Below are 14,537 nucleotides of genomic sequence, written 5' to 3' on the forward strand. Positions count from 1 at the left end.
AAACCTGAAACAGGGGGCCCCATGGAGGTACATCCTGCTTTGTACTCTAAGAAAAGACCACAGCCGATTCTGCCAGAAACCCGGGGCGGGGGGCTCCCAAACCCATAAAAGCATTATAAAGAATGGGAGAGAAGAGGGAAAGACTACAGCAGGGGTCAATAAACTACAGCCTGCAGGTCAAACCCAGCCATCTGTTTTGGTAGATAAAAAGCTGTATTGGCACATGGCCATAGACAGTGATTGATGCAGTGTCTAAGGCCGCTTTTGTGCCAGACCTGCAGAGCCGAGGAGTTGCAACAGAGACGCTATGGCCCGCAAAGCCTACATTAGTTAGTAGCTGGCCCTTTACCGGAAAGGCTTGCCAGCCTCCGGATTACATGTTAGATTGCTTGATGCGAACACCAGCTGGGGCAACAGCAAGCCAACTCCAGGTAGAACAGGCACACCTCACCTATCCCCCTGATGCTGACACACCCAGCTTGTAATCGTATTTTTCAAAACACACACTACCGCGGGCGCCTGGGTGGCTCAGTTGGTTAAGCGACTGCCTTTGGCTCAGGTCATGATCCTGGAGTCCCTGGATCGAGTCCCGCATCAGGCTCCCTGCTCGGCAGGGAGCCTGCTTCTCCCTCTGACCCTCCCCCCTCTCATGTGCTCTCTGTCTCTCTCATTCTCTCTGTCTCAAATAAATAAAATCTTTAAAAAAAAAAAAACATACACACACTACCGCAAAGCACCTGGTGCCGCCCCTCACACCCCCTGCTCTCCACCCTCTAGAAGGAGCGGCAGTGGTGAGTCTTACCTTTGTTGTACATGTTCGTGGGCACTTGGACGTCACTCAGACTGATGTTCACAGGCAAATTATTAAAATGGTCGTTTGGGGCTAAGATGAATTCCTTCCCCAGCTCCAAAAAATTCCCATCTTTGTCCCTTTCGTTTATCAGCACAGCATTGAAGTATTCATACTGAAAGAGAAAGTCAAAAAGCATTACTTGTGGCTCGGGACAGGACGCCGTGAACTCAGACAGCCCTGGGCACATGCTGCGGGCCGTCCCCTGCACGCGTGGATCCTGCTTTAGTCAGGCAATCTCCTTTAGTCTCCCCTGTCGTCTGTGGCTGTTTCCGCACAGGTGTGATAGCACGAGATAAAAAATTCTCAATGTCATTAAATATTCTTCGAAACCTTAACGTAAGGAGCTACACGGTACTTCCTTATATGCCTAGAGAAAACTGCCCTAAAGGTATTTTAATTCTTTAAATTTGAAGACAAACCCTGCCCTTATGCAGCCTACATTTAGGCTGAAGGAGACTGGAAGTCAACAAAAAACAACAACTTAAATCTATAATATGTCTCATAGCCATACTCGCTACGGAAAATAGCAAAGCCCGGTAAGGTGGGGAGAGCGGCAGCAGAAGGGCTGTGTTTATATTCAGTGCTCAGGGCAGGTCTCAGTGCTGTGGGGACACTCACGCAGAGACTGAAGGACAGGAGGAACAAGCTGTGTGGGCATCCAGGGGGAAGCACTCCAGGCGGTGGAGACCACACAGGCAACAGGCCTTGGATGGGAGCTTGCTGCCACGTGATGCAAACGGCTCTCATCATCATCCTAGTCCTTGTCACTGTCATCATCTCTAACATACAGAATGCTTACTTTGTGCCAAACATTATTCTGAGTGCTTTCTTTTTATTTATTTATTATTTATTTATTTATTTATTTATTTATTTATTTACTGGGGGGAAGGGGCGGGGGAGAGGGAGAGAGAAACCTAAGCAGGCTCCATCCTCAGCACAGAGCCCAACGCGGCACTTGACCTCACAACCCTGAGATCATGACCTGAGCAGAAATCAAGAGTCAGATGCTTAAGCAACTGAGCCACCCAGGTGCCCCCTAAGTGCTTTTCATGTGCTCATTCAATTCTCGTAACAATTCTATGAGGTAGGTTTTGTGAGTATTCCCACTTCACCAATGAAGAAACTGAGGTAGAAAGAACTGATGTACCCTGTGAAAGATCACACAGCTGATGAGCAGAGCCAGAATTCAAACACAGGCGGTCTACTTCCAGAGTCTGCACTCTTATCTACTGAGCAGTATTCCAAGATGGCAAGTATGGTTGGAATTAGCAAACTGAGAATTTAAAACAACTATGATTAATATGCTCAGGGCACTAATAGAAAAAGTAGAAAACAAGTAAGAACAGATGGATAATATAAGCAGAGAGATGGATATCCTAAGAAAGAATCAAAAGGAAATGCAAGAAATCAAAAACACTGTAACAGAAATGAGGAATGCCTTTGATGGCTCATCAGCAGACTGGACACCGCCAAGGAGATAATGAGTGAGCCTGAAGATATGTCAAAAGACACTTTCCAATCTCAAAAGCAAAGAAAAAAAAAGGGAACAGAACATTCAAGAACTGTGGTACAATTACAAAAAGTGTAACAGATATGTAATGGGATTACCAGAAGGAGAAGAAAGAAAGAAACAGAAGGAATATTTGAAGTAACAAAGGCTAAGAATTTTCCAAAATTAATGACAAACACCAAACCACAGATCCAAAAAGCTCAGAGACCATGAAGTACATGAATATAAAGAAATGTACACCTAGGCATATAATATAAAACTGCAAAAACACCAAAGACCAAAAGAAAATCTTGAAAAACCCAGAGAGGGGGAAAAAAATCTTACCTATAGAAGAACAAGGATAAGGATTATATCATATTTCTCTTCAGAAACCATGTAAGCAAGAAGACAGTGGAGTAAAATACTTAGTGTTCAGAGAAAAGGCCCACCAAACTAGAATTCTGTATTCAGCAAAATTGTCTTTCAAAAGTGAAAGAGATATAAATACCTTTTTAGACAAATATAATTTGAAGAAATTTGGGGGGAGTAGATTTGCCTTGGAAAAAATGTTAAGAGTTCTTTAAGAAAATGAAAATGTTATAGGTCAGAAACTCTGATCTACATAAAGAAGACTGTTACAGCAGGAATAAATGAAAGTGAAATAAAATAATCATTTTTTATTCTTTTTTTTATTAGTTTCAGAGGTAGAATTTAATGAGTCATCAGTTGCATATAACCCCCAGCGCTCATTACATCAAGTGCCCTCCTTAATGTCCATCACCGAATTATCCCTTCCCTCCCAACCTCTCCTCCAGCAATCCTGTTTATTTCCTAAAGTTCATGTCTCTTCTTGTTTGCCTCCCTCTCAATTTTCATCTTATTTGATTTTTCCTTCCCTATGTTCATCTGTTTTGTTTCTTAAATTCCACATATGAGTGAAATCATATGGTATTCTTCTTTATCTGATTGATTTATTTCGCTTAGCATAATACCATCTAGTTCCATCCATGTCACTGCAAATGGCAGGATTTCATCCTTTTTGATGGCTGAGTAATCCATTGTGTATATATATACTTCTTCTTTATCCATTCATCTGTCGATGGACAGCTGGGTTTTTTCCATATTTTGGCTATTGTGGACATTGCTGCTATAAACTTTGGAGTGCATGTACCCCTTCGCATCACTATGTTTGTATCTTTTGGATAAATACCTAGTAGTACAATTGCTAGGTCATAGGGTAGCTGTTTTTTAACTTTTTGAGGAACATCCATACTATTTTCCAGAGTGGCTGCACCAGCTTGCATTCCCACAAACAGTGTAAGAGCATTCCCCTTTCTCCACATCCTTATACCAGACAAACTAGATTTTAAACCAAAGACTGTAATAAGAGATGAAGAAAGACACTACATTATAATAAAAGGATCTATCCAACAAGAAGATCTAACAATTGTAAATATTTATGCCCCTAACTTGGGAGCAGCCAAATATATAAACCAATTAGTAACAAAATTTAAGAAACACATTGATAATAATACAATAATAGTAAGGGACTTTAACACCCCACTCACAGCAATGGACAGATGATCTAAGCAGAAGATCAACAAGGAAATAAGGGCTTTGAATGACACACTGGACCAGATGGACTTAAAGCATTTCACCCTAAAGCAACAGAATACACATTCTTCTTGAGTGCACATGGAACATTCTCCAGAATAGATCACACACTGAGTCACAAATCAGGTCTCAACCAGTACAAAAAGACTGACATTATACCATGCATATTTTCAGACCACAATGCTTTAAAACTTGAAATCAATCACAAGAGAAAATTTGGAAGAAACACAAATACATGGAGGTTAAAGAGCATCCTACTAAAGAATGAATGGGTCAACCAGGAAATTAAAGAAGAATTTTAAAAATTCATGGAAACAAATGAAAATGAAAACATAACTGTTCAAAACCTTTGGGATGCAGCAAAGGTGGTCCTATGAGGGAAGTATATAGCAAGCAGGCCTTTCTCAAGAAATGAGAAACATCTCAAATACACCATCTAACCTTACACCTAAAGGAGCTGGAAAAAGAACAGCAAATAAAGCTTAAATCCAGCAGGAGAAGAGAAATAATAAAAATTAGAGCAGAAATCAATGATATAGAAATCATTTTCTTATTCTTAACTGACCTAACAGATAAGTTCATTCAAAATAATAATACAAACAAATTGTTGGGTGATTATAGTTTATGGATAAGTGAAATGAATTACAGCAGTGTTGAAACAAGAGCAAGGAACTTGGAATACTCTGTTAAAAGCTACCTATAGTACCCATGAAGTGGTACAGGGCTATTTGAAAGTGGACTTGAATTAGTTGTAAATGTATATATTGTGAACTATGAGGCAACCACTAAAATAATAATCAAAGGAAGTATAATTCATATGCGAAGAAACAAGAAAAAATTAATTCATGTAAGATGCTCAATTAAATCCAGAGAAGGCAAAAAAAAGAGTAAAAGACAGACAGAAAGAAGGAAGGAAGGAAGGAAGGAAGGAAGGAAGGAAGGAAGGAAGGAAGGAAGGAAGGAAGGAAGGAAAGAAGGAAGGAAGGAAGAGAGAGAGAAAAAAATCAACAAATAGAAAACAGGTACAAATATGGTAATATTAATCCAACTATATTGATAATCACTTTAAATGTGAATGATCTAAATACACTAATTAAAAAGCAGAAACTGTAAGAGTAGATGAAAAAACAAGACCCTACTATATGTTTTCTACAAAAAACTCACTGTATATATAAAGAACAGATAGATTAGAAGTAAAGAGACAAAGAAAGACATACCATGCCAACACTAATCTAAAGAAAGTCAGAGTAGACATATTAATTTCAGACAAAGCAGACTTCAAAGCAAGGAAATTTATTAGGGAAAAAGATGGGCATCACATAATGATAAAAGGGTCAATTCTCCAGGAAGACATAACAATTCTTAACATGTATACACTAACAACAGAGTGTTAAAATATGTGAGGTAAAAACTGATAGAACTACAAAGAGAAATAAATGAATTCACTATTATAGTTGAATACTTCAATACCCCTCTATCACTAATTGACAAATCCAGCAAGCAGAAAATTGGGGAAAATATAGTTAAACTGAATAGCCCCATCAATGAGATCTAATTGACATGTATAGAATACTTCATCCAACAACAATAGAATATACATTTTTCTTAAGCTCACATGGAACAAACAGCAATAGATCATGTTCTGGGTCATAAAGCACACCTTAACAAATTTTAAAAAAATAGGAATCACACAATTTCTGCTTCTATATTATACCAGAATTAAAATAGACATCAATAACAGAAGGATAGCTGGACAAATCCCAAGATATTTAGAGATCAAAGAACGTACTTCTAAATAACAACATAGGTCAAAACAGAACTCTTGAGAAATTATAAACTAAATAAAAATTAAAATACAACTTACTAAATTTGTGAGATGCAGCAAAAGCAGAGCTTAGAAGAAAACTTATATATTGAATACATATATTAGAAAAGGAAAATAATTAATCATCTAAGCTTATACTTTAGAAAGCTAGAAAAAGAAGAGCAAATTAAATCCAAAATAACCAGAAGAAAAATAAGACTCTGTTTTATTTGTAGAGCAGAAGTCAATGAAATTGAAAACCGGAAATCAATAGAGAAAATGAATGAAACCAAAGTTGGTTATTGGAAAAGATTCCTTACAGTGAAATGATATAAAGCAAAATCAGCCAAGAGACCACATGGGATAAAGTCCCCAGGAATCCAGATTCAGATTTCCAAGAGTTATCTTCTGGTGCACTCACATAAGATGCATTAATTCTTCCAGCGATGAACTGTGACAACACATTTGAAATGCTGCCCACCGGGAGGCTTGATAAAGACACAGTGCTAAGGACATTTATTGGGGGGTGTTCATGTGACAACACCATTTACCAATGTAACCTCATTGAATTTATAGAATTCTACACCTAACAATTGCAGAGCACACGTTCTTTTCCAGATCACACACTAGGCTACCAAACAAATCTCAATAAGTTTAAAATGACTAAAACCCACATAGTATGTTCTCTGATAACAATGGGCTAATTTTAGAGGTCAATATATGATAATGATATGAAAAATATCAATGATATCTAAGAAAATATGGTATCTAGAAAAACCCCAAAGATTTGGAAATTAAACAGCACACTACTTCATAATACATGTGTCAAGGAAGAAAATGACATGAGAAATTAGAAAATATTGTGAAATGGATGGTAATGAAAAAAAAATCAATATTTGCCAGATGCAGCTAAAATCGAGTTTAGAGAGGGTGCCTGGGTGGCTCAGTCATTAAGCATCTGCCTTTGGCTCAGGTCATGATCCCAGGGTCCTGGGATCGAGCCTCGCTTTGGGCTCCCTGCTCAGCGGGAAGCCTGCTTCTCCCTCTCCCACTCCCCCTGCTTGTGTTCCCTCTCTCGCTGTGTCTCTCTCTCTGTCAAATAAATAAATAAAATCTTAAAAAATAAAAATGAAACCTAGTTTAGAGAAAAATTTACAGATTTAAAAGCTTATAATAGAAAAGAAGAAAACTTTGAGATGAATAGTTTAAGATACTCCTGTAAAAAGATAAAGAAGAGGAAATGAAACTCAATGTTTAAAGAAGGAATGAAATAATAGAGATAAAAGCAGAAACCATAAAAAGAAAAAAATAATGGGGAAAAAATCAGTGATATCAAAATTTGGTTCTTTAAAATGACGAATGAAATTTTAAAACCCTAGCTAGATTGATGAAGAAAAATGTAAGAAAGTACAAAATACTAGTATCAGGAATAAAAGAAGAAACAGCATTAGAGATCCTACAGATAATGAAAGGATAAGGAAATATTACAAACAACTTGATGCTAATATTTGATAACTTGAGTTAAAAGCCAATTCCTTGAAAAATAGAAACTACCAAAATGGACACAAGAAGAAATATAAAATATGACTGGTTCTATATATACACATAAAATTGAGTTCACAATTATAGCCATGCTAAAACAAAGAGCTCTAGGCTCAGATGCCTTAAATGATGAATTCTATCAAATATATAAGGAAAAAATAGAACTATCTTACAGGAACTCAGAAAATTAGAGAAGGGACTATTTCCCAACTTATTTAATGAGGGCAACATAACTCTGAATCCAAATCAGACATGAAAATTTTAAAAATTATATTACAGGGGCACCTGGGTGGCTCAGTCAGTTAAGTGTCTGCCTTCAACTCAGGTTATGATCCCAGGGTCCTGGGATCGGGCCCTATGTCCAGCTCCCTGATCAGTAGGGAGTCTGCTTCTCCCTTTCTCTCTGCCCTTGCCCTCCACTCGTGTTCTCTCTCACTCTCTCTCTCTTTCTCAAATAAATGAAATCTTTAAAAATATATATGTTATACACCAATACCTCTCATTAACCTAGAGGCAAAAATGCTAATACAATATTGAATCAAATCCAACTATAATTAAAAGGATAATACATCATGACTAAATTATACTTATCCTAGGAATTCAAGGTTGGTTTATTTGAAAAATCAATGAACACAGTTCACCACATTAAAAGAATGAAGAAGAAAAAAATCACATTACCAAACCAATGCAGAAAAACATTTGAAAGAATTCAACTTCTGTTCATCATAAAAGCTTATAGGAAATTTGACATAGCATAAAATGTCCTCAATCTAATAAAGAGCACCTTACAAAAAACCTATAGCTAATATTATATTTATTATGAAACACTGAATATTTTTTCCCTAAGATCAAGAACAAGGCAAGGATGGATTACTAATTCTATGCAACATTGTACTGGTGGTCCTGACAATTAGAGTAAGATGAATGAATGAATGAATGAATGCCTTAGGAATTGGAAAGGAAAAAACTGTCTTTATTTGCAGACAATATGATTGTCTATATTGGAAAACCCTAAGGAATCCACATAATCTACTACAACTAGTGAGTTTAGCAAGGTCACAGGATGTAAGATCACTATACAAAATCAACTGTATTTCAATAGACTAACAAAGAACAACTGGAAATTGAAATTGAAAGAACAATAACATTTATAATAGTATAAAAACATAAAATACTTAAATATAAATTTTTAAAATTATGTGTGATACCTGTATACTAAAACCTACAAAGTATTGTTGTGAGAAATTTTAAAAGGTTTACATAGATGAAAAGAAATGCCTTATTTAAGAACTAGAGAACTTGGTATTGAGATGTTAATTCTTCCCAAATTGATCTAAAAATTCAATGAAATCCCAGTCAAAATCTCAGTGGGCTTTTTCTAGGAGGTGCCAGGTTAATTATAAATTTTATATAGAAATGAAAGGGATCTAGAATATCAAAAACAATTTTGAAAAAGAAGAAAAAAGTCCAAGGAGTCACATTTCCTGACTTTAAGTCTTACTATAAATGTAATTAATCAAAACAGTGTGGTATTGGCATTAGAATAGACAAAAAGATCAATGGAGCACAGAGAGTCCAGAAATAAAGCCATACACATAGAGTCAACTGAGCTTCAGTAAAGGTGTCTACATAATTAAATGGGGAAAATATTTTCAACAAATTTTGCTGGAACAAATGACTAACCATACGAAAACAACATCCTCACCCTTAATCCACAACACAGACATATTAATTCAAGATGGATGACAGAGTTCGATATAAAAGCTAAACCTGTAATACTTCTCAAAAAAAAAATGATAAATATCTTTGTAGCCTTCAGGTAGGCAACGATCTCTTAGGACATACAAAGCATGTATGCTACATTGATAATTTAGACTTTAAAAAACTCAAAAATCTTAATCATTAAATTCACTATTATTAAAGCAAATAGAAAAACCATTACTGAGGAAAAACAATTCATAATACACATCTGACAAATGACTTATACACAGAATATGTAAAGAACTCCCATAACTCAAAACATCAGTGAAAATAGAAGGCAATTGGGGCACCGGGGTAGCTCAGTCGGTTAAATGTCTGACTCTTGATTTCTGTTCAGGCCATGATCTCAGGGTTGTGAGATCAAGCCCCGTGTTGGGCTCCACGCTGAGCATGGAGCCTGCTTAAGACTCTCTCTCTCCCCGTTCCACTGCCCCTCCCCCCTCCTCTCTCTCTCCCCTTCTCTAAAAAAAAAAAGGAAAAAGAAAATATAAGGCAAAAGATCTGAACACCTTCCAAAGGAAGGTATTTGAATGACTAATATGCAAGCCAAAGAGTGTTCAACATGATTGGTCATCAGGGAAATGCAAACTAAAACTCCAACCAGATGCAATTTTATGTTCACTAGTATAACTAACATTAAAATTTCTGAAAATACTGAATGTTTGCAAGAATGTGGAGTAAGTAGATATCCTATACATTACTCAAGGAAATATAAAAAACTTTGGAAAACCATTTTGCCATTTCTTGTAAAGTTAAACATGTATCTACCCTTTGATCCAATAATTCCACCCCTAGGTATCTATCCAATAGAAACACAGCCACAAAAATGTGGTGTGAATGGAAGTCCCATTCACAATAGCCAAAAACTAGAAGCCAAGTGTCCATCAACAGATGAAAGGATAAATAAATCTGTGATATATTTATATAGTGGATTATTACTCAGAAACAAACTACTGATACACTCAAATTATGGAGGGATTTCACAAACATTTTGAGTGAAACAAGCCAGAAACAAAAAATGAACATATTGTGATCCCATTTATATGAAGTTCTAAACAGGTAAAATTATTATTCAATAGTGAGAGCAATCATGGGTTGCTTCCCTGAGGGGAGGGGGGATCCATTTCAAAGAGACATAAGAGAACATTCTGGTTTGCTGGAAATGTTCTATTATCTTGATGAGGTATGGGTTACTCAGGTACATTCATTTGTCAGTACTCATTGAATTGTTCACTAAAGAACTGTGCATTTTACTACATGGAAATTTGTTTCGATAAAAAAAAATTTAAGTCACAAAAGACTTCAACTTTTTTAAATTATTGAAGCAAAAACTTTACAGAAACAAAACTCAGTTTAATAAATTCCACCCACAACTGTTTTTTAAAACATAATTTATTATGATATGACACCCCAAAACAAAAGAAATCACATCTTTCTGCTGAAACATGAACCAAGGGAACACCCTACTAGGCAGAGACACCTTGACCAGCCCATGAACTGGTCAAGGGGGGGAAGGCCCCTTCTTCTGAAAGGCTCTGCTTTGTAGGAACACATCATTGGGGATTCTTCCCACAGCTCCAAGTTAACTGAAGTCTCAACCTTCCACAGACCCAAGTGCTTCACATAATACTATGATGCTTGTAAAAATGGAAGCCTTCAATGCCATTGTTTCGTTATAACTGAATGCTAAATTAATACACAAAGCCTCAGCCAGCTTGGTGAAGGCCAGTACAATCACGGTTCACCTACGGGCTCTCTGGAGGCAACTTCTAAACTGCCATTTAATTCAATAATTCTCACAGACCAGAATGCAAATGACGGAAGGATGAAAGCACAGGCAGGATTCCGCTCAAGGATGCTCCTTCCGCTCAAGGAGTTCTGTGCCTCCTCCCCAAATCCTTTTGTCCATTCTGTATTGATTTTGAAAAGGCTGACTCAGTGCAAACAAGAAGAATCATTTCTTGGTCCTTGGAATTCATTGCTATAATTATGGGGCTCAGTGGCTTTGTCTATATGATCAAGGAAAAGATATATTACTCCATCTCAGTATTTCTGAACCCCTGTCACCCATGGGGTCAGAGTAAATTAATTCTTTTGTGAGTAAATCTGATAAGCTACTAAGTGTGACGGGGCACAAAGGACATTACACCAGGGGACAAAATGTGGCAAAATATACCAGGGGCAAAATGGCGGGTGCACTGTTGCCCAGAACCTAGCATGCACGAGCTCAGAATGCAGTGATCCAATGAGTAAGTGTCTAAAAGTGAGTCAATAAGGCAGGGATAGGCGCAGGCATACTTTTTTCTGTAAAGGGTCAGATGGTAAGTATTTTAGGCTTTGTGAGCTATGGAGTCTTTACCACATCTCAACTTTGCTGTTGTAACGTGACAGTGGCCACAGACAATACATAAAAGAATGAGCCCGGCTGTGCTCCATTCAAACTTTATTTACCAAAACTTTACACAATTACAAAAAAGATCTGGCCTATGGGCTGTAGTTTGCCAACACTTGCAGTAGGGTGTTATGAGATTTTCGAAAGAAAAAAATAAAATTTTCCATAGTAAATAAATAAAAATAAGATTTTCGAAATACAAAATTTCTGGCTGGAATAAATCAAGCATTTCTCTCACAGAATTTTGGAGCACAATATTGAACAAGAACAAAGTTGGAGGACTGACGCTACCCAACTTCAAGGCTTTCTATAAAACAACAGTAATCAAGACTGCACAGTATTGGCGAAAGAACAGACAAACAGATCAATAGAACAGATTAGAGAGCCCAGAAATAGACCCACATAAATACAGTCAACCGATCTTTGACAAAGGAGCAAATATAGTCTCTTCAACAAATGGTGCTGGAACAACTGGATATCCACATGCAAAAAAAATCAATCTATACACAGATCTTCTACCCTTCACAAAAATTACCTCAAAATGGATCAGAGACCTAAATATAAAATGCAAAACTACAAAACTCCTAGAAGGTAATGCAGGAGAAAACTAGATGACCCTGGGTTTGGTGATGCTTTTTTAGGTACAATGTCAAAGACACGATCCATGAAAAAAATAATTGATAAACTGGATCTCATTAAAATTAAAAACTTTTGCTCTGTGAAAGACAACGTCAACATGATGAGAAGACAAAGCACAGGAGGGAAGAAACATTTGCAAAAGACACATGTAATAAAGGACTGTTATCCAAAATATACCAAAAACTCTTAACACTCAACAATAAGAAAACTAACAACTGGATTAAAAAATGGGCTAAATACCTTAACAGACACCTCCACACAGGATATATACAGATGGCAAGAAAGCATGTGGAAAGATGCTCTACATCATATATCATCAGAGAAATGCAAAAGAAAACAACAATGAGATACCACTACATGCCTAGTAGAGTGGCCAAAATGCAGAACCTTGACAACACCAAATGCTGACAAGGATGTGAAGCAGCAGACACCCTCTAACGTTACTGATGGGAACACAAAATGCAAGAGCCACTGTGCAAGACAGTTCGGTGGTTTTTTGTTTTTTGGTTTTTTTTACAAAACTAAACATACTCTTACCATATGATCCAACAACCCTGCTCCTTGGCATTTACCCGAAAGAAATGAAAACTTATATCCACATAAAACCTGCACATGGATGTTTATAGCAGCTTGATTCATAATTGCCAAAACTTGGAAACAACCAAGACTTCCTTCGGTTGGTGAACAATTAAACTGTGATACGTCCAAACAATGGAATATTATTCAGCACTAAAAAGAAATGAGCTATCAAGCCATGAAAAGACCAGGAGGAACCTCAATGCAGATTACAGAGTGAAAGAGGCCAATCTGAGAAGGCTAATTACTGTATAATTCCAACCATATGACATACTGGAAAAGGCAAAACTCTGGAGGTTGTAAAGAGATAAATGGTTGCCAAGGATAGCGGCGAGAGGGATGAATAAATAGAGCATGGAGGTTTTTAAAGACACTAAAAGTGGTCCTTAGGATATTATAATGATAAATGCATATCATTATACATGTGTCCAAACCCCGAGAATGAAAGGCACCAAGAGTGAACCCTAAGATAAACTATGGGCTCTGGGTGATTAGGTGTCCATGCAGGTCCATCATTGGTAAAGGCGCCATCCCGGTGGGGGATGTGGTAGCACAGGAGTCTGTGCACGTACAGGAATGTGTGCAAAATCTCTGTACTTTCCCCTCAATTTTACATAAACCTAAAACTGCTCTAAAAATTTTTTTTTCATAAAAGGTTTTGAGTACCATCTCCCTCTATATGTATAACTCATGTGTACTACCTACCAACTATTATACTAGCATGTGCACGTTATCAAACAAACTACAAAAATAATAATAAAAGCAAATAGGAATCTCCACAGCAGCATTTCCAAATTATGACCTGTGCAACATAAAGCCACTCTATGGATTATTCGTAAGGGATTTTTTTTAATGTGGGCCATGGTGAGCAAAGTTTGGGAAACATCAAAGTTTGGGGTTTAAGGAAGGGCAAAGAGATTTCTTCATTTTGTGACTTCTCAGGGCCTTTAACTCATTCTGAGAGTATACTATGTGCACTTTGAATATCTGGGGTGAGAGGTGTCATAGGCACCAGTCCTCAAATACCGCTGCTCAGGGAGGTGTCCTTCTCAGCATTTACCAGGGGGACCCTTTAGAAGTCCTCGTGTGATGTTTTGTTAATACAGCCCCCTCCCCATGGGACTAGTTCTGCAACCGCAGGAACCTGTGTTTGCTCACCACCGTATCCCCAGCACCTAGCACCTGTAGGCTGAATAACAGCTCAAATGGCCAACATCAGAATCCATGTGGTCACCAGGTGTCCCACTAGAGGTACATTCCTAACACTCGTCTTCACAGTTAGCTCTTCCAGGCCATGTGGTTCCAGGGAATGTCCTCAGTAGGTTAGGACGATCATGCTGAAAGCAGTGTCTCCCCTGGCCTGGGGAAAGGGAAGCTATAGGAGGCCAAGGTCATGTTGTTGCACAACCCATGTCATAGATTCAGACAGAAGGGGGTACCCAGAGTGATGGGGTAGAGGGGACTCCAGAAGGGGCTGGAATTGCTGGTCTGTGCTAGTCGCCATAAGATGAAGAGGACAAGGCAGGAGCTCTGTGATAACCTCCATGACCCTGCAGCTTCCCCAAGGGCTGTCTGGGCATTCCCCTTCCCCCCCTCACCCCGTCCCTGCTGGCAGAGTCCTTCTCCTTCAATGTCACTGTCACAGAATATGTACATTTCAGTTCTGAGATCAGTGCTGCCAGGGAAAATACTTCAATGCTCTACCCCTCTGTCGGCTGTAGAATCCAACAGCTTGGGCCATCTCATTGATTCAACCAGATCCCAGGCACCATGCAGAGTGAAGTTTCAACAGGAACGGTCACTAGACGGCAAAAAGGCTTCAGTCTGTGTGAGCTCTCTGACCTGATGGTGGTGACTGCCTGTATGT

At 37.9% G+C, this 14,537-nt stretch overlaps 1 protein-coding gene across 1 annotated transcript in view; it reads right to left on the reverse strand.

The window, feature by feature from the left end:
- The window catches only part of CACNA2D3 (calcium voltage-gated channel auxiliary subunit alpha2delta 3), an 856,949-nt gene that overhangs the window by 541,321 nt on the left and 301,091 nt on the right, over positions 1–14,537 (reverse strand). Inside the window, exon 5 of the mRNA XM_021694907.1 lies at positions 803–965. Within this exon, the coding sequence (XP_021550582.1) occupies positions 803–965 (163 nt within the window). The remainder of the gene's footprint in view (positions 1–802; positions 966–14,537) is intronic.

This window comes from Neomonachus schauinslandi, chromosome 1, assembly GCF_002201575.2.
Source record: "Neomonachus schauinslandi chromosome 1, ASM220157v2, whole genome shotgun sequence".
Taxonomy (NCBI): Eukaryota; Metazoa; Chordata; class Mammalia; order Carnivora; family Phocidae; genus Neomonachus; species Neomonachus schauinslandi.